The sequence below is a fragment of the Gallus gallus genome, chromosome 2 (genome assembly GCF_016699485.2).
Source record: "Gallus gallus isolate bGalGal1 chromosome 2, bGalGal1.mat.broiler.GRCg7b, whole genome shotgun sequence".
NCBI classification, from domain to species: Eukaryota; Metazoa; Chordata; class Aves; order Galliformes; family Phasianidae; genus Gallus; species Gallus gallus.
Genome location: NC_052533.1, coordinates 125,608,021 through 125,628,308, shown reverse-complemented (window position 1 = coordinate 125,628,308; position 20,288 = coordinate 125,608,021). Strand labels below are relative to the sequence as shown.

The window sequence follows — 20,288 nt, the reverse complement described above, 5'->3', positions numbered from 1 at the left end:
TTTACTCTTTGTTATTGTTGTTTTTTCTTCCCATGGCTGATGCTTGTTTTAACTGTTGCTGTTGTGCTTCTTATTCTCTCCAGTTAATGAGACCAAAAAGCAACCTGTCATTTATTATGAGCCTATCTGCATTGCTTCCTTTGGCTCTACATTTTTCACTCTTTGCTTAGTATTTTGACTGTGCCACTTTAATGCACTAATGGGAAAATACCTTTTGGTCACCAGTTGCAGTTATAAAAGCTCTGCTGAGTACAGATATGGAACACACCTTTCTTTTGGAACATCAGAATCCAGATTATCTGCAAGTAATAGACTAAAGAGGGGTTTCCTAATGAGGCAGCTGATTAAAGGCAATCCTATTCCGTGACAGCTCTAATGCCAGCCTTACAACCTTCTTGCACACGAGAACATATTGGGTCTCCTCCCCGTCCTTGTGCTCCGTCATCAGAGGATTGCATTCTGTTTTTAGCAATCAGTTGTAGGACTGTAAAAGTCTGCTGTGGTGTAGGAGAAAAGAAGGTGACAGAACAAATTCAGTACCCTTTGCAAGCAACTGCTGGGAGTGGAGACTACCAAGTCTGCTCCTCTGTGCGGGGCAGTGGCTCTTTTGTTAAGCATTTTTGAGGTGGGGGAGCACTTTCAGGAGCATACTTCTTTGATTCTGTTTCCAGTTAAGTAAATCAAAGTTTTATTATTCCTTAATTTCTGACCTTTTCTCCCCTTTCCCGTTAAAGATCCTCAGCAGTTCTCCCTGTGCATGCAATCCTTCATTTACCTTCCTCATATCTCCAATTTTCAGCATACTTTCTCCATGCTACCTCTCTCGCTTGTTCTGAAACTTCTCACCCAGCCATTGGACTGAAGCAGGAAAGCCAAAGGCAGAGCTGGAGGCATGAGCTACTGTACATAAGCCACCAGTCCCATTGCTGTGGGCCTAATTCAGCTTCACTATGCGTATATTTTTCCCTTTTCTATGACGGTTGCTCAGCGAGCTGCCTGTGGCTGCCTGTGCTGCAGAAACGGATGGTGACACAGGAGCAGGCCCATGAGCTTTGCAGTACCGGTGGGTACCTACTGGGTCTGCACTGTCCTGCCCAGCATTATGCCTATGCTCCAAAACATTTCTGTCTGTTGCAGAGCTGGTAGCTTGTGCTCCTGAGGGACTGAGGGTTTCCAAGAGGCCAGCCAACACTGATGGATGTGAGAAGTGCAGAAAAATGTAGCACACTGCTATGGTGGGGAGGGTGGTGGACTGGATCCGCCTTTGCAAGCAACTAACTATTGGGAATGCGGACTACTAAATCAGATCCTCTAAAAGGAAAACTGAAGATATACTCTTCTGCTGAATTATAGGAAACAAGTGTTCTTTCAGACACAGCACTCAATTTTTAGTAAAATAAATCTGAATTTTGCTCTCCTTGCTTTTCTAAACATTTTCCCCCCTTGCATTTCCCTCCTCCTCCGAGCTGATTCAGACATGCTCTAAGCACCACCCTCACACTAGATGGTGATTTGAGGAGCTACTTTTGCCTTCATGTACATAAATATGAAGTAGCTAGTTAAGTACCAGCTATAAAGCAATCCTGTTCTATATCTGATGGAAAATTCCTGCCTAATTGCAATGAGCACCACCTGGTCAAACTGTTAGTGGACAGAGAGGTGACAGTCAGAAGTTTACTTCATCCTGCAGGGAGCGTTCCTTTAGGACCTGATTATTGAAGCACAGAATGGATAGTATTCAAATGTGAGATCACTCTGTGTTTAATATTGCACCAGCCAGCAGCATCCAAACCCTCGTGTTTTTATGACAGCACCTGGGTTTATGGTTTTTCTCTTCTTGTGCTGTGTCTCAGGCGGTTTTTGTTGCAGAAATGTTGATGGGCAAAGAGAGGACAAGGCAGTTCAGGACCATAAAGCCCTGCATCAGTCTGTGGAGCTGTGTTTGGAAACGCAAGCCCATGGTCATGGTATGGAGCCATACCCTCATTGGGTAGGGCTCCATTCACGATTCATTAATTAACCTGCTCTGATCCCTGGTAAGCAAATAACAGGGCATATATTGTGGGATCACCGGAGAACTGTGTTTTCTCTACCTTGAATTCTATGAAGACGACGCACAAGATGATGTCTGGCAATTCCTGATCTAACACTAGCCATAACTAAACGCAAAGCCTTTTCTGACTGTGATTTATTTCCGCTGTCTGTGCTTTCTGCCATAATGCAAGTTAAACACTTGGGTGAGACGTTAGAGCCTACGGTTTGGTTCTTCTGGCATCCAACTGGCCATAAATCTCTGCAGCCCTGTGATGGACAGGTTTTGCATTTCCATAGGAGGTGACAAGTGACAGGCAACATAAAGAGAACTCGAACCCCTTGAGGGTGCAACACGCAGCTCTGCAGCCATCCGCTCCCCTACATCGTTTTGAACATTCTGTATAAAGGAGGAGTAACTTCAGAGCTTGGTGTGCCAACAGCACGAGAGCAAAGTGCTCTGTTTTGAGACCCAGTGGCCTTGCCATAAACATTCCCTGACGGAGGCTGTGCTGTGTTTTGCTGTGCTGTACAGTGAGCACAAACAGCTGCCGTGTGCATCCTACGCAGAGGTGCAGGGCTTGGAGCCAGGGCAGCTGCTGCCAAACACAGGTGATCCAAAATCAGGGCACAGTTTGGTTCAAGTCTCCCCTCAGTACATCTCAGTAAGTACTTTCTGTGCACAGCTGAGTGTGTGACTTTGGGAAAGGCTCTTGGCCCTTTGAGGATGGGCTCAGAAGATCCCCGAAAATCCTCATGAAAGATGCAGAAGTGCAACAGAGCTGAAGGGGAGAGAAAGCAGGCATATCTCAGTGGAAGAAGGGAAGAAAGGATAAAGGTCTGCTTTATCACAGGAAATACAATCCATTGGACAAGGCTTAAGTGAGACATGAAAATGCAGAAGTCTGTGACATGAGTGCCAGGCAGCACCACGGGAAGGGGTGTCCCACCCTGCACAGCACTGATGCTGAAGCTCAGCTGCCAGGGGAAGCCATCATGAAATGAAACACTATTTTCCCGGCTCAGAAACAAAGCTGTTCAGACTTCCTAAGTACAGAACAAGAAGGGCAGTCACTGGTTGGTTGGGGGACCAGTAGAATAACTAGGAAATTGCAAAAGTAAGGAAAAACAGTAAGAGATGTCTCTAGACCTCTGTATAACTGATGGTATCCCTACCGAGTGTTTTGTGGAGGTTTTTTACTCTGCTCTGTTAATCAAGATGGAATTTGCACACACGCTGTTAGAAATGTCACCATTTGAGGAGCAGGCACATGCTTTGTGGCACATACACTGTACAGCCATCTCTCCTAATAAACTACAGACGGAATGGGCACTGTGCTGCCCAGGCTCTGTGCTCCCTAATTCACATCTGTCTTTGCCAGCTTCCAGCTGGAGCAGCACTCAGTCTGCGGGCAGCTGTTCTGTTGAGCCCTTGCAGGTTGAGTGCTACAGCAAGAGGTGGGAGATGGCTGGGCAGAGACTTGGAAGGTGACGGAAAAAATAGGATTGTATGTTTTGGATCCCTTTAAAAGACAAAAAAAACCCCAACAGAATAATATTCATGCTTTTTTATTACAAAAAAACCTCTTGTCCAGTGGGGAGTTAGCTGCATTTTGCAGACAGAGAGCATAGCACATTTACTGCATTTTATGCATTGATGAAACATGTAGTTTTAACGACATCATTAGTCCTACTGGCATTTGAATGCAGAACTCAGTGAGATGGAAGGACGTGGTTATTTTTTAATTTTTCCACTTGCCTGTTTTCCTCATGTAAGACCCAAATGTGTTTATTTTACTGGCAGCACGAAGACAATCATATGATTTCAAGTAAGTGTTTTGAGGCTGTTTGTAAGTTTTTGCTTTTCTGCATGTCTGCTTCCTCCCAGCTGGGGGGCTGGCTGTTGGATGGAAAGGCCAACCACGTCACGGAAAAGCCCTGTCTCCGATCAGATGGGCTTAATATAAACCAGGTTCGCTGAGAAGGAATTAAAGAGGCAGCCCGTAAGCGGGAGGGGATTTACTCAGGCAGAGCAGCTCAGTGTAGCACAGCCCACGGAGCGGAGGGCAGCGCGAACCCGGAGCTGACGGCGCGGACGGTCGCACACAAGTAAGGCAGCTCTGGCCACAGTGCCTTGGGTTGTGTGTCCGTGGGGTTTGTTGTGGCTTTGTAGACCCACACAGCTAAGTGCAGTGCGTGCCATCAAACCTGGGCTGGCACTGCGGCGTGCAGTGGTGACTTAGAAGTGTTTGTCTCCTGAGGGTTTGTTTAACGAAGGATGATACCTTGCTAGGGAAGAAATCATGACACGTTCATGACTGGGACTGTTCAGTGGTTGTTTATTGATGGTCATCATTTGTTTAGGCTCTGATATCTGACTGAATTGGAATCGCCCTTTCTCATCTGGTGGGGAAACTGAAAGAAAGTAATGCATCGTAAATCAAACTGCGGTTAATATTTGACCTTGTGAAGCAGGCTTTGCTTGCTGCCTAGTTTCTTGTCAGCTCTATTTCTTGTTGGCAAAGTTATTGCATCTGCGACTGTGCAGGCAATCTAGTTTTGCCACTAAGCACTGTGTGCCACAGAGAAAATGCTGCGAGTGCTGTAATAAGTTCAGACAGAAAGAGGTTTTGGTCTGCTTATTCTCCAGCCTGATCTACATTCATTCTAAGAACTTTTCAGATAGCTTTGTGTGAAAAGGACCAGTGATCTGTGCATGTTGTTCTTATGTGTTGCTGCGCTTATTTTCATTCACTGCTTATTATTCATTTCGTGGGCAGCTCTCCTGCCTACTGACATGGAGAAGAGAGCTGATAAACTTCAGATATACTCCAAAAAGCAAAATGTCCGAATAACCATTGCTCTGAGAATTGGAATGTGTCTAAGTAACCTTCCTAAAAATGGTAGCTGGTGGCCCATGAGAATGACATCACTGTCCTCTGCCTCCAACCCAGGCAAAATTGAGTTTGCTGATTTAAATGTAATTAGGGACCATGCTAAGGTTGGAAGAGCTAACCTATTAATCAATGAAGTTGCTGACTTAGTGTTTGTAAATTTATGAGCTTATTCTGCCAGTGCCACCTTCTGTAATGGCTTGAACCTGTATCTCCTCTGAAAAGTCATTGGACATGGTTGTGTCCCTTTTAGCAGCCAGAAACCCACTGTTTGAAGCTTGTCCTGACATAGATGAGAAAACCATGTGCTTGCTTGAACGGCTTTCCTCTCCTATGAGAGCTGTGTAAGCTTGTGAGTTTGAGGTACCTGGGATGGGTCCCTCTGCTTGCCCCAGGAGGCAGGAGGGCAGGGAGCAGTGCCTGCAGCTGCTGCCAATTTCTTGCTGGGGATGCAGCCGTCTGCGAGCTCTGCTGAGTGCTTCCCTGCCCGTGCACTTAGCACTGCAGGAAGCGTGTACAGGCTAAAGACAGATAGGATTAGTATATGGGTGGTATCATCCCCAGGAAAAAGCCTCTGACTCACTGGCTAGAAATATTTCTTTGCGTACTAGCAACTGTAAAAGAGTGTGAAGTCTCCTCTTTTTCTGTTGTTGGATCCCTGTAGAAGAGCAGGACCTGCTGCCTTCAGTTAATAAGGTGTTGGTGCGTTTGTAAGTATTTTGTGGATAAAGTGTGTGGCTTCCATATTTCTCACCAGGGGTAAAAAAATGACCCTCAACAACGTTACCATGCGTCGCACCCACCACAGCAGCCTGCAGCAGCAGCAGCAGCGATGGAGCATCCCCGCTGATGGGAAGAACCTGCTGGTCCAGAAGGACTCCAACGAGTACAATGTGCAGAAGAGATACACCATCAGCCCTGACGAATACTACAGAAGGAGCTGGTCCTCAGAGTCATCTGACTCTGTCATCTCCTCTGAGTCCTGCAGCAACTGCTACAGAGTGGTGCTGATTGGGGAGCAAGGTGTGGGCAAGTCGTCACTGGCCAACATCTTTGCAGGGGTACACGACAGCATTGACAGCGACTGCGAGGTGCTGGGAGGTAGGTCACTATGCTCTGGGGTCTGTGTTTGTTTGCCATCAGCCATGGCAGCAGAAATTGGCATGGAAAATCAGAAAGGTCATTTAATCTAAAATTGTCGTAGCAAACATCTGGATCTGATTGTCAAAACCAATTCCAACGCATGCATCTCTCTTAAGAAAACAAGAATGAGCAAAATAAGCTACAAAGAGGATGATACTCTCTAATAACAACCCAAAGCCTCTGAAAGGGAGCAATACAGACTCTCATGCTCTTTTATTTTAGAGAACCTGCTGGAAGCTGCCATTCAGCATTCATTCTGGTCCAACTCTTGTGTCACCACAGGCTCCACAGGGCCATCCTGCAGCTTTCTATAGGGCAGAGAAAAACAAGGACCTTTCCTTGTGGTCCACAAGAATGTAATGCTTGAGAAATAACATGTAATGAAAGAAATAATATGTCATGAAAAATAAAAAAGCCCTGTCCAATTCTCCAAAACATTTGCCATTATATGTCATCTCAGCCTTACATATAAATATGTTGTGTCAGCATAGGCTGTAGGGAGTCTGAGCAAAACATGACTACCCCTCATTTCATGTTCCTCTGTGTTAGTGAGGATTTTGAAACCTTCCTTAGTCCCAAAGACTAGTCAGTGCAGAAGGTGAGGCTGTAGCACCCAGCCATGAGGCATACTGTGTGAGCAAGGTGCTGTGGGAGAAGGGTCATGCAGTGATGGAAGCCTGCTGTGGTCCAATAGACACAGGTGTTGTCATCTTGGGCGTCTGGTTTTGCTATTCAGCACACAGGGCACTTCTCTATCTGTTCCTGTTGTGCTGGTGCCCATGCCAGCACGGAGGGTTTCTGAGCTTTATTTCCAGCCTTCAGTGGAGCATAGATGGGACAGCTTTTCTTGTTCTTATGCCAGGATTTACTTTGCACATCCTTGTCAGATGGTTTCCTTCTCCTTCATGAGAAGCACTATGGATTCTTCCTTCATTTGCACTTCCAGCACTATTGCTTGGAGTATAGCCATGACAAGTTTTCAAGGCCAGCTTTATGGAAGTATCAGAAAATCTGCTGTTGTATTTCTCCTTTTTTAATGTCAACTTCAAAATAAGCATGAGATGAACTAATTGCTCACTTTCAGTCTGTTTTATATCCTACTGAAGTCCTATTGGGTTGTCCAAAGTGCAAATAATTTCTGAGTATGACCACCTGAGGCACTGTTATAGGTTGCCCAGAGAGGTGGTGGATTCCCTGTCCCTGGAGACACCCAAGGTCAGGCTGGAGGGGGCAGCTGTAGGTGTCCCTGTTCATGGCAAGGGAGTTGGAGCAGATGGCCTTTAAAGGTCCCTTCCAACTCAAAAGATTCCATGATTCCATGATTCTCAGATCAGGTGCAGAACATTTTCGAGTAGCGTGGTTACGTACTTGTAACCTCTCCCCGTGTCACAGAGAACAAAAAAGTAGTCCTCTAAATGTTGTCCTCTGGTGCAGATGGATCTTGTTCGCATGGCAATGCTTGATCAGTCAAAGAAACTATTCTCCAAACTTGAGCTCACAAACTGGAAATATTATTGCAAGAGATTATGGTTTCAGGACAGCCAATTCACAGTGGGAATACAGCTGCTCTGAGGGATTACTTTTGCAACTAGCTATAGGATTCATCTAACTCATGAACGCAGATGCTCCTCTTGATTAGCTTTGTACTTCAAATCCTTCCATTTTAAGCTGTGTCAAGCCTGTGCTCTTGTTTACAAAGTTTGATTTTATTTTAAATATAGAATATTTTTGGTTGAGTCTTTTGCATGGTTGTAGATTCCTGGCTTCGAGGAAAGCCCGTGATTACAATTTGGGGAAAAGTTCACTCCACTAATACCCAGAAGAAACTGTATGAGGCAGGAGTTAAGGCACAGTCCTATCTACAAGCATGGCTAGAACAGACTCCTCAGACAGTGCACAGAAAGGTGTAGTACACTGAGAAACCCTAAGCCCAGCATCTTTCACTGGCTGGCAACACAAGACTAGAAGGGGATTCAAGCTTTATACTACTCATCCAAATGTCCTTGGATCTGGGGGGGGAGAAGGATTAGTACTTGAAGTGGAAACTAGACTGAGAATTTCACAGCAAGGATTGATTGTGATTGAGTGGGAACAGCCCCTCCAGATCTAGGCAGAACTTAGTCATGCGGCATTTATAATCAAGATACGGGTCGTTTTGGTTTCAGTGCAAAATAAATAACTGCTGTGGTTTGTTGACTGCTTTGCCTTTTGACATCAAAGGTAATGTGGGAAACTGTGAAATGGGAAAGAAATGGGATGCAGCAATCATTTCAGTCTCTAAAACTCAACAGCTCCTGTCTCACAAAACCCTGCCCCCTTTGCTTGGTGGGCTGTTAGCTGTATTGCTCTCAGCAGCAGTGACTGTTCACCCGTAAACTGTCCCTGCTAAAGTGAAAGCAAATATTTTCCATTACTCAGCCTCGCTGGACTCTGCTGCTCCCGTGGGGCAAATGTTCAGCCTTTGGTTATTTCTTCCACTGGTGCTATTTTCTCTCTCACATAAGATAAAGACAATATCAACCCTAATAACGAACATCTCATTTTCTGATCTTTCTGTCTCCTTCATATATCATGGAAAGTAGACAACCAGTAATGAACAGAAGGCAGGTTTAGTGCTGATGGAAATGTGGAAAGAACTGAACATGAGCCAGCACGAAACTTGGCTCACTAACTTGAACTGTGAAAAAATTATACTTAGTAAGCTATTTGTTTTTTTATAATGTACGTGATGTCACAAAATAATATGTTGCCAACATTTCTACTTTTTACTTACAGAAGACACGTATGAAAGAACGCTGATGGTGGATGGGGAGAGTGCAACCATTGTACTGCTTGACATGTGGGATAACAAGGTACAGCATTTATTTATATATACTAGTCAAATGCCAAAAGAAAAGTACATATGAATGAGGGCTAGTATAAAAAGTAGTTATCTTTTGGGAAAGAAAACATATTTTTCTATAATTCAGCATCAGGAAAAATACAGGATCAATATCTTCCCCGTAGCAAACCAAGCACGTCTAGCAGCTCTGTAGTGTGAGCCTGAGAAGAACAAACCTTCATTTTTTTTTATGATAAAACAAAACATTCAAGCCATTTTCCAAACAGTGTTCATCCCAATCTAAATCCAGTATAATGAATTATCAGGGGCAAATTTCACCCTCCTTTATGCTGAAGTATTCATGTGGTCACCACTTTGGAATTGCTTTTAGTACAACTGTGATTCAAACCATATCCAGTGCAGTTACAACAGGAATGTGTTTAGATTCTCCGATGTTATATTTTCTAAGCAAAATCTGTCCTGGGCATAACAACGTCTGACTGTTTGCTTTGAACAGCGTGAAGGAGAATGGATTCGAGACCACTGCATGAAAGTGGGAGATGCCTACTTGATTGTCTACTCCATCACAGACCGAGCAAGCTTTGAGAAAGCTTCTGAACTCAGAATACAGCTCCGCAGGGCTCGGCAGAAAGAAGATATTCCTATTATTTTGGTTGGCAACAAAAGTGACCTTGTCAGGTGCCGCGAAGTTTCAGTAGCAGGTAAGGAAAGTGATGAGGATAAAAACTTTGTAAGCATAAGAGCCATACAATAGCTGTTGAATATTACAATGGACGGAGTACACTGTGATCAGGACCAGGCAACAAAAGAACAGTAAAACAGAGGCCTGAAAGAGTGGACAGAGGACTGGGAAAGGTCTGCCAAGTCTTTAAGTCTCCACTAGCTACATGTCAGACAATCTCTTTCCCAAATTTAAACTCCATCATAAAAACAGCTTGAATTTCTTCCTTTCCAGCTCCTCATGTAAGACCACTGCAGATTGAGAATGTGCTGGGAGATGGGAGCAGCTTAGGTTTCCAATGTATGGTTATGCATAACCTCTTTATCCTGCTGCCAAAGATTATCTTCTAGTTTTACCAGGTCCTCCTCTTATCTGAAGTTTTACTTCCTGATGAATTAAAATTCTCTTTCACCATTCATTTCACTGGCCTGGGCAGGTGCTGCACAGTCTTTTAGGAGAGATCTGCTTGGTGTCTTGCTCTGAGATGCTAAAGCAGCCATGCTACATGTAAATGAGTAAAAAGCTTGTGCCATGCTCCCAAAGCCTGAGGAGTCCTAAGCCCATAAATAGGAATAGAAAGATATCTGGGGAAGCTACTGCTGACCCTCAAGCTTTTCAGTCAGTAGAATCTCTTCTTATGCAGACTTCCTCGAGGTTTAGGTAACATAACACATGGTACCTCATTAGATAATCTCTTCTTGGCAAGAGCACATAGGAAACCTGGGTTTCTTGGCTCAGCATTTTCTTCTCTCCCCAGCTATCCTGTCTATTTCCCAGTTGATCTAGACTTTTGTTTCACTGGGATAGGTGCATTTCCTCTGGTTGCTGTCAAGGTTGCTCTATGTGAAGGATCTGAACAGAGGTAGCTCATCAGACAGCATGAACTGGCTTGCATGTTAAAGACATCTGCCGGGGCTGGTTTAAACTTAAGCAGTTTGAGATAAGAACTGTGATTTCAGCTGTACCTCTGAAGTTATGGGCATAGTTCTGCCTTTAAGGATTTGGTACTTCTGTCTGTTCACACCAAGTCTGGTATTGTTTGAAGACCCTGGATTGTACACATGGCCTACAGAGGGGGCTTGGGCCCTGCCTCCTGCAGTAATGAGAGCCGTGCTGGGCTCATGAGGGGCACTGCCGTCACCCTTTAACGTGACTTGTGGGAGTCTGCTCGTATGGTGACCAGGTGATTTTGAGTCATGGCTGACCTCTCCACCCCCTCTGTCAGTGCATGTCAGCCAGCTCCTTCCCTTCACAGCCAAACGGTGAGAACCAGCCTTCTCCAGGAGATTGGCCCCCCTTGCTGCCAGGGGATTGCGACACAGAGCAGATGAATCATGGCCTACCAGGCAGCATTAGATGATTAAAGACTTAGCTGTGGCTATATTAGGCTCGAGGAATTCCCCTGGTGCCACTGGCTCCCCCCCTTGTGACAGCCCACAGCCGTATTGCTTCCCTCCCTGGTTCATGGCATCTCATGATGTATCCCTGTTGTGATTTTGCAGAGGGCCGAGCGTGCGCCGTTGTGTTTGACTGCAAGTTCATCGAGACCTCAGCAGCCGTGCAGCACAATGTGAAAGAGCTCTTTGAAGGCATCGTGAGGCAAGTGCGGCTCAGGAGGGACAGCAAGGAAAAGAACGAGAAGCGGCTGGCTTACCAGAAACGGAGGGAGAGCATCCCGAAGAAAGCCAGGCGGTTTTGGGGCAAAATAGTTGCCAAGAACAACAAGAATATGGCCTTCAAACTCAAGTCCAAGTCTTGTCATGACCTATCGGTACTTTAAGAACTTTGGACTCTGCCAGAGCTTGTGGCATTTTGTGGACATTATCGAACTATGTTGTGGGAAATAATCTATATTAGATTGGGCTATGAAAATGACTTAGATTCACAGTTGTGATCGTGATGATACGTGCTGACATAAGAACAGCACAGTGCATGGAAATATCTCTCTTTCATTTTCTTTGTTTTAGTTTTGTAAGAAAAGTATAAACCAGAATGATCCGAAATTGTGCTGGGAAAGCATTCCGGAATATACCTATTTCTTCTCCACTCACCTTTGGATAATAGCTTAAGAACCTCAAACTGTCATGACTTGGGAAGTGAATACTACACTCTTTACTCTTTCTCACTGTAATTACTCTTTTATTTTTATTTTCTTTTCTGAAAATTGTGTAAAGAATTGAGGAACTGACCAGGCGTTGATCCCTCGCCAATTGGCTGGTCAGGCTTGAGCACCCACAGCTGAAAATATGCATTGTTGTAGAATAGCCACCAGAACACTTCTTTTTATTATTTCGAGGATTGGTTTCAATGAGTTTACACATCTCTTACTTTGAAAATATTTAAAGGAAAAATCCTATAGTCAAATATTTTTTCCTCTCATATTTCTATGTTAGGGGCCTGTTTAAAACTCATAGTCAAAATAAGATTAAAGCACAAGCTGTATCAAAGTACATCAAGTGCAGGATGCCAAACCTTTATAAATCACCTGAGCTTTTCTAAGAAACCACACGGACTTCTTGTATCCAGTCTTGGCCTTTCTCTGTGCCAGAGCTATGCTGTATTTATTGTTGTGCAAAATAACAAGCATTTTAATGTTGAGGGGAAATGTATTTATTACCAAGTTTCTTAAAGAATAATGTTAATTTTATTACTGTTTTCTATCTAATATCTTTTTTCAGATATGCAAGTTTTTACTTACATGCCTTGTAATAAAACAAATAAAATATATGACTGCCTTTGAGACTCAGTGGGAAATCCCTGATAATTCTTTCAAGTCGAGAAAAATATTTTGGATGCTTGGGAAGACTGCTGCCTGACAAGGACAGGGAGAGTTCCTTGTGTCTCTGAACACAGAGGCTACTTAGCAACCCAGAGTCACAAAGCAAGGATCACCCTCAGTCTCAAACCTATTTGTGCTCCCTCATGTGCAAACGGGGTTGAGGTGCCAAAGATAAAGATAAGTCATTCTTAAAAAATATATGTGCCCCTAAGTCTGAAAGCACTTCAGAATCATTTGCTCACTTTTTGGGTCTAAATAACTTTTGAGTTAGATGCCCTAATCCTCAATTTATGTTGAACTTAATGATGTTACCATAGATTTCCCTCCTGACTATGCTGGTTTATGTGGGCACACCTCAGAGTTTCAGGTAGATCATAGAATCATAGAATGGCCTGGGTTGAAAAGGACCACAATGATCATCGAGTTTCAACCCCCCTGCTATGTGCAGGGTCACCAACCACCAGACCAGGCTGCCCAGAGCCACATCCAGCCTGGCCTTGAATGCCTGCAGGGATGGGGCATCCACAGCCTCCTTGGGCAACCTGTTCCAGTGTGTCACCACCCTCTGTGTGAAAAACTTCCTCCTAATATCTAACCTAAACCTCCCCTGTCTCAGTTTAAAACCATTCCCCCTTGTCCTATCACTATCCAACCTCATAAACAGCCGTTCCCTCTTCTGTTTATACGCTCCCTTCAAGTACTGGAAGGCCACAGTGAGGTCTCCCCAGAGCCCTCTCTTCTCCAAACTAAACAAGTCCAGTTCCCTCAACCTTTCCTCATAAAGTAGATGTAGAGTCATTCTGTTTTGCCACAGGTAGTTCAGAAAAGCCAGATCTGCAGCCTGGCAGCTCATTTTCATTGTGGACGAATGCAAGAAAAGGAGACACACTAGGATGAAGACTGCCTTCCACATTTCAATCTGTGCAGCTTTTATCCACCAAATGCTCTGGTAAGGAAGGAGCTTGATGTGGTGTAAAATATCACACTGCAGGATGGCTCTGTGCTCATGCAGCATTCAGATCTCCCTGGAAAGGAATTTTGAATTTCGAACATGTTGTTGATATGAGGAGAAAATTATATTTTGAATAGACAAGATCTTGGGTTTTGAACGAGCACTTCTGTGTTGTCAGCATGTAATTTGAGGTTGATTCGAAGCAGACGAGAGAATACAACTTACTCCAGTATAAAATTTCTTAACTTTTAAGCTATCAGAATGTTGCCCCTGCTCATGGGCACTAATCAAACAGATGTTTATTTTCAAGACCTGAGAGTGAAGCTGAATGCAAGGAGGACAATTCCTTAGCCTGTTGCTGTATCTGTCAGGCTATGGATCCTACAGTTCTAACCCAAGCAGGTTCTGAAGAAAATCTAAATGTCCATTTTGATTGTATAGCCATCTGTTTTCACAGCATGGTTTACACATAGAAGGCATCATAAAAACTTGGAGTTACCTAGTAAGTCTTCATACCCTTCTTCTGACTCAGAATAATAAAATTTCATTTTGAAAGAAGATTTTCTTAAATAAAGTCTTTTTTTATTTATTGGCCTTTAAAATAATCTTTGTGTTTTCAAGCTTTTCTCTGGATCAGAAATCCTAGAGATGCATTTTAAAAGCAGGACACTTGTGGTGATGCAGTATGCTTGTTCCTATGGTGGAGCAGCCACCAACAGCAGCCATGGATCGGTCATACACAGCATGCCGTATCTCTGCATCATTCCCATAGCCAAGAGGAGCAGTCAGAACTACAGGTCTGTCCTCTGGGGCAGGTGCTGAATTGGGACTGGTTCATCTTCTTAGCATGGTGCTGCCTCAGGACTGAAGCACTTAGGATAGGTGCCTCCACATTGCACATCCCAGCCCAACTCACACTCACCCTCTTGATCAGTCCTGCATTTTCAGGAAGAGATTCTGAGCATGGAGTAACTATGGGGTGAAGAACCACCACCAGCAGCGTGACCTCAGGGAGTTATTGCTTCAGTTCACTGAAGTGTTGGAGTGTGTTACTCTTATCTCTGAATGTGGAGTACCAGGGCTGGTGATGAGCATCCACACACTTCAGGGCCTTTCTTCCTTTGGATCAGGTCTAGTCTTGTCTGATGGGACAGAATGCCCACCCAGGGCTGCAGTCCCTTAGCTGTACTTCTGAAGGACATTGAGTTTCACCTGAAAAGGACTCAAGGGGGAATGGTCTTAAACTGAGACAGGGGAGGTTTAAGTTAGATATTAGGAGGAAGTTTTTCACACAGAGGGTGGTGACGCATTGGAACAGGTTGCCCAAGGAGGCTGTGGATGCCCCATCCCTGCAGGCATTCAAGGCCAGGCTGGATGTGGCTCTGGGCAGCCTGGTCTGGTGGTTGGCGACCCTGCACATAGCAGGGGGGTTGAAACCAGATGATCATTGTGGTCCTTTTCAACCCAGGCCATTCTACGATTCTATGATTCTATTACTCGAATCACTTGGTGTATGGCCCCAGCACTTACCAAATCCACCAGATTATCAAATACCAAAATGCTCACTATATATAGCAGCTGGTGTATGCAAAATGTCTAATTAATACTAATCTAATCTGAAATGCTGACATATTGAACCCTAAATATCCACAGGCCCGCTGTTCATCTCAGATGCAAGTGTCCAAAACCATGGAACAGATCAATCAGTGGTTCTAATCTCTGCCCTATTTATTAAGTCAGGGCTGCACTGACAGGTCCTAATGCAATAATTGCAGTGTCGGCCCCAGAGATCTGGCAGTAGCTGTGGAATACGTGAGTCACAGCAGTGAGTGCACTGAGGCCAAAATGGCAAAACTCAGAGTCCAAACAAAATATAACAAATAGAGAGAGAGAGAGAAAAAAAAAAGCCTAAGAACATGCAAAATACCAATTATAGTGTAAAAGCTCTTACAAATATCTTTTTTTTAGGAAGACAGATCTGATCAGCCAGAAGAACTAGGAGGCATGTCCAGCTTTAATTAATTTAATCATGACAGATTTACTGCAAGAAGGAACAAGATTTACTTATGCATTGCAAGAAGCTAGATGCTAAAGAACTGTTATTGTTAGGATACTGGGTATGTACAGGTTTTTATGTGCATTCAGATCTGGGAGAATTATTGATGCAATTTAGTCAATTAAAAGAATACCATCTGCAATAAAATCAACAGATACAGTGTGGATTTAACTTACACACAAGTTTTTCAACATCAGTTCCTTCAAAAGCTTCAAAGGCCATGGACCACAGTTATCACTCTTGGGCTGCTTTGGAGTGTAGGCACAAATGGGAGAAGGGCTCCTGACAGCAGCAGTCCCAGTGATGATGTGAGCTACAGAGGGCTGCAGCAGAGGAAGGAAGCAGATGTTTTCTATGCACTATTGCCTCTACGATCACAGACAACCCTTCTTGCTCTCTACAAAGGCTTTTTAGGGAAAGCACTCAAAGAAGAGAGAAGATGGTAGAGAGGGTAAGTGCTGGGTCCCACACTTAGGTCACAACAAACCCATACAGTGGCATAGGCTTGGAGAAGCAACTGGAAAGTTCTCAGACAAAAAAAGACTTGAGGGTGCTGGTTGGCAGCTGGCTGAATGTGAACCAACAGTGTGCTCAGGTGGTCAAGAAGGCTGATGGCATCCTGGCTTGTATCAGAAATAGTGTTGTCAGCTGGACTAGAGAGGTGATTGCAGGCAGAAGTGAAGAGGCCTCACCTCAAATACTGTGTTCAGTTTTGGTCTCCTCACTACAAGAAGGATACTGAGTTGCTTGAGCATGTGCAGAGCAGAGCAATGGAGCTGGTGACAGGACTGGAAAACAGGGATGTGAAAGGGGTAGTTGAGGGAACTGAGACTATTTAGTCTGGAGAAGAAGAGGCCAAGGGAGATCCCATCACTCTCTATAACTCCCTGAATGGAGGTTGCAGGATGGAGGTCCTGGTCTATTTTCTTAGTGACAAAGTGAGGAAAATGTCTCAAGTTGCACCAGGCAGGTTAAATTGGACATTACATATAATTTCTTAGAACAGGCTGCCTAGAGACTCCAATCCCAGGAGGTATTTAAGAGATGTATGGATGGTTTAGGGATGGGACTCAGTAGGCCAGGCTGATAGTTGGACTTGATGATCTTGAAGGTCTTTACAAGTTAAATGATTCTATGATTTTCTGAGTACTAATAGTGTTTTACTGACGAGATCCCCAGACAAATAAATTCTTGGATCGCCAAAGGTGTACTCTGAACTCATTCCTTCCAACAACTCCGAAGACTGCAGAACTAAACACACAACTTAAATAATTTCCACATCTGATCTGCAAATGCTTTCACTTACACAGGAGGTAAGATGTGCAGCTCCTCCTCCAGCTGTCTTATCTGGGCTCACCAGAGGCCATTGCTCAGTTCAGAACTGCAGGCTGTGGTTGTTCTCTGCACACTGCTGGGACTCATCAGACAGATATTCCACAGACACAAACCAATATTTGATAAGACTTGTCTTCCTTCCTTGCCCACAGTCACCTTCTGCTCTAGTTCAGTGTAGTCACACAGGTTTCTTTGGTTTCTTTGGTGCTTGTCTACTTGTTGGACTCATGCAGTACAAAGTGTGTGGTAACACCCAAGGTATTTGTGGCCTTTTGTGTTAAAATTACTCCACCAGCATTTTTAAATGTGTGAGACTGTGAGATATTTATACAGTGCCCTTTAGGCCTCTCAGTGTGGCCTTCTCCTGTTAAAACAGGAAATGCAGCTACGTGATACTTTTCACTATGTTCTAGAGCAGCTGTGGAGAAGTCTTGCTCCTGCCATCAAAACCAGTAGGGACCATGGGCTGGTGAGCTGCAGCTGTATGGACCCAACGTTGGGGGGCTGATGTGCGTAACCTGACATGAAACCTCCCCATGTGCTCTTCCTCCTGGTGCTCTCACTCTAGAAATCTCCCACAGACATCAAGGCAAACAGAAGCTCCCCCATCAGCGACCAGCTCACCTAGGGGCTGCAAATATCTCTATATTTATCTTCTTTGACATCTCCATTCTATGTCATATCCTATGACAACTCCATCTCCCTGGAGTTGTTCAAGAACCATGTAGATGTGATCCTGGAACAAGGGTTAGTGGGGATGGGTTGGTTGATAGTTGGACTAGACGATCTTAAAGGTCTTTCCCAACCTTTATGCTTCTAAGATCATCAAAGCAATGGCTTTCTTGCCTACAGACATTGAAATTCAGTGTACTAATTACTTGTGACTTTAGCTATCAGAAGACAAGGACAATGCTCCCACAAGAGAGCACACCAATCCTGAGTAACTTGCTTCGCCGTGCCAGCCTGCCTCATCACCTGGTTAATAATTTGCTAAGGAAATGATTGGTTAAGCACACTTCCTCTAAGTTTTGAAAATCATGCCTGAGTAATTTTACAATCAAATGATTTTCTCATCTCTGCAGTGCAGGGTGAGGGAGCCAACCAACAGCCTCTGTGGAAGAAGGATCTACGGCTCCTCTCAGCTTTGCACTGATTCCTCCCTGACACTGTCTGATTTTTGCTGAATAACAGAATGGCTCAACTTCTGCTGAAGTCATAAGTGATCTCTCAACAGGTTTTCCATGGCCAGGATGTTATTTCTGTGCCGTAATTCCTCATGCTCAATCTGGCTTTCAATCAATGGGGCTTTGTATGTTTGTAAGTCTTGCTCCCATTGTATTATTCTCTGCAGCAGACAAAATTAATCAGGGTTAGTCAACTTGTCACTTTCTGTTCACCTTCCAGGTACAGACAGTGAAGAGAGTTCATTTGTTTTGCTGTTTTTCTTATCAAATAAAACTGTGCTAGCCTTTCCACAGATTGAATCCCCTTTTCAGTATCTGCCATACATACAAAATCTGTGTGATTGGACTACTCCATATGGCTCCATAGTCATCACATTTTAGTTATATTTTCAGTCTTGTGTGACTTAAGATTTTCCTGTGGTGCAATCTTGTATCAAGAATGACTATATCTGCTCCTCCCTAATTGACTCAATTTAGAAGCAAGCCACTGGGATCCAGCACCCTTGGCAGCATTTTGCCACAATTGCTACTTTGGAGCTCCCCATCCCCACCAGGATATGCTCAAAACACTCTAGCACATGGGTCCCTACGGAGAAACTCCCCCAGCACCTGTGCTGTGGCTAGGATATGTCCTGGGAGTGGAGCTGTGTATTGTGGCTGTATTGAAACTACCCGTCATAAAAAGGAAATACAACTTGGCAGGAGAATTCTGGGCTCCCATCCATGACCCAGATACCTTAGGCTACAGAAAGTGTAGAGAGAGCTTGCAGTAAATACACCTGAGGGTTGGAAGGGTGATGGGATAAACATGTTGCTTTCACATCCCAGATAAGTGCTCTACCCATACAGAAATCCCTCCTCTGATATTCTTGTCAAAGTACATTGATATTTTTTTTAAATCAATTTCAGATTGCCACTATAGAATTATCAGCATGCTGCCTAAGAACCCAGTTAGAAGAAATGGCCTACTCCTTTGGTCTAGTGCTGCTTCTCACCCTATGCTCTATCTGACTGGGGGAGGAAAAGTGGTAGCAGGACATACTGTTGAGGGATAACACCTATGGGCTTTTATCAGTAATATCTTTGCACTCACCTTTTCCACTGGCTTTATGAATCTGAAAATATCAATCACTTCCCTTCATCCTTCTACCAAATCAACTGTAGTGCCCCAAACTTTTAATCTCTCACCTAAAGGAGCTGCTCCAACTGCTTACCCGTGTTTATTGTCTTTCTCTGTTCCTTCTCTAACACTACCTTACCTTAAAGGCAAAGGCTCCAGCACTATGTGCTGCTCGAGATGTTAGGTTTTGAATAGTGACAAAGCATCATTTTATTTCCTGCTTTCAGTATCACTTCTAATTGGATCCCAAGAGTTGGCGGGGTTTCTTGTTTGCTCATGGGTTGTTGGTTGTCTCACACAGAAATCTGAAAAGAAGTGATAAGTTGGTGAAAGCAGCTCCTTCAACCCTGCTAGTATCTGGCATTATGTCATATAATGAACATAAGGAGGGATGCCTGCAGCAAGTGTTTGCAAATGTTTGCTTAAGCAAATAGTCCAGTGAATATAATTCAAACTAATGGTAACTGGAGAACTAAAGAGCTTGCTTTCAGAAGATGGATCTGTTGTTTTGCATGTGACTAAAAAGTTATGTCATTCTTCCACGTGAGTAGAAAGAACATCATGGTTTCATGTGATTCATCAGATGCTTTCATTATGATGTGCTCTTATCTCTGTTGGGTGGACCTGGAATTGTCCTGCACTATAGCATGCACTGAAACAAGATACTATACTGAAACAAAATACAGACTTTCCTCTGGACAGCTCAGAGCTGGAGGCACAGTGGGTGGAGAAAAATGAAATGAGCAAGTATAATTTTCCATTCAGGTTTTGTGGGCAGACTCTTCCATAATTTGCTGTCGAGACTGCCAAAGTCCATTTAAAAATGCTGGAAGCCATGAAAAAGCATGTAGATGCACCCGTTGACTCATGTGTGCTTTGGAAGAGTAATTTCATGCAGAGAGTTTGTTTGAAAAGAGACCACTCTAAGTCTACAGTGACCTCAGGGCTAAGGATGACATCCTAATTTTATTCCTGATCCTATCCTTGACTTCAGATCCAATTATAGGCAGGTTACACGAGCATGCATCTCATTTTGCCCTCTGCATTCTCAGAGATATAGTGCTTTCTTTTCTAATACGTATGGTTGAAGGACGTCAGTTGGAATGTTTCTGCAGGACTCAATGCTGCCTTTTGGGAGGCAGTAGGTGGCCTCCAGTCCTGCCAGCCCTCCCGGTACATTGCTCCCACTTGCCAGGAATTGGAGGATGATAAGAAATGTGGGCTCTGCCAT

At 44.1% G+C, this 20,288-nt stretch overlaps 1 protein-coding gene across 1 annotated transcript; it reads left to right on the top strand.

The window, feature by feature from the left end:
- Positions 1 to 4,021: 4,021 nt before the first annotated feature.
- On the top strand, positions 4,022 to 12,377 carry GEM (GTP binding protein overexpressed in skeletal muscle). The gene is made up of 5 exons (NM_213579.2): positions 4,022 to 4,140; positions 5,683 to 6,026; positions 8,844 to 8,920; positions 9,407 to 9,611; positions 11,134 to 12,377. The coding sequence occupies exons 2-5, from the start codon at positions 5,693 to 5,695 to the stop codon at positions 11,409 to 11,411; spliced, it is 894 nt and encodes a 297-aa protein (NP_998744.2). The 5' UTR covers positions 4,022 to 4,140; positions 5,683 to 5,692; the 3' UTR covers positions 11,412 to 12,377.
- Positions 12,378 to 20,288: the final 7,911 nt, after the last annotated feature.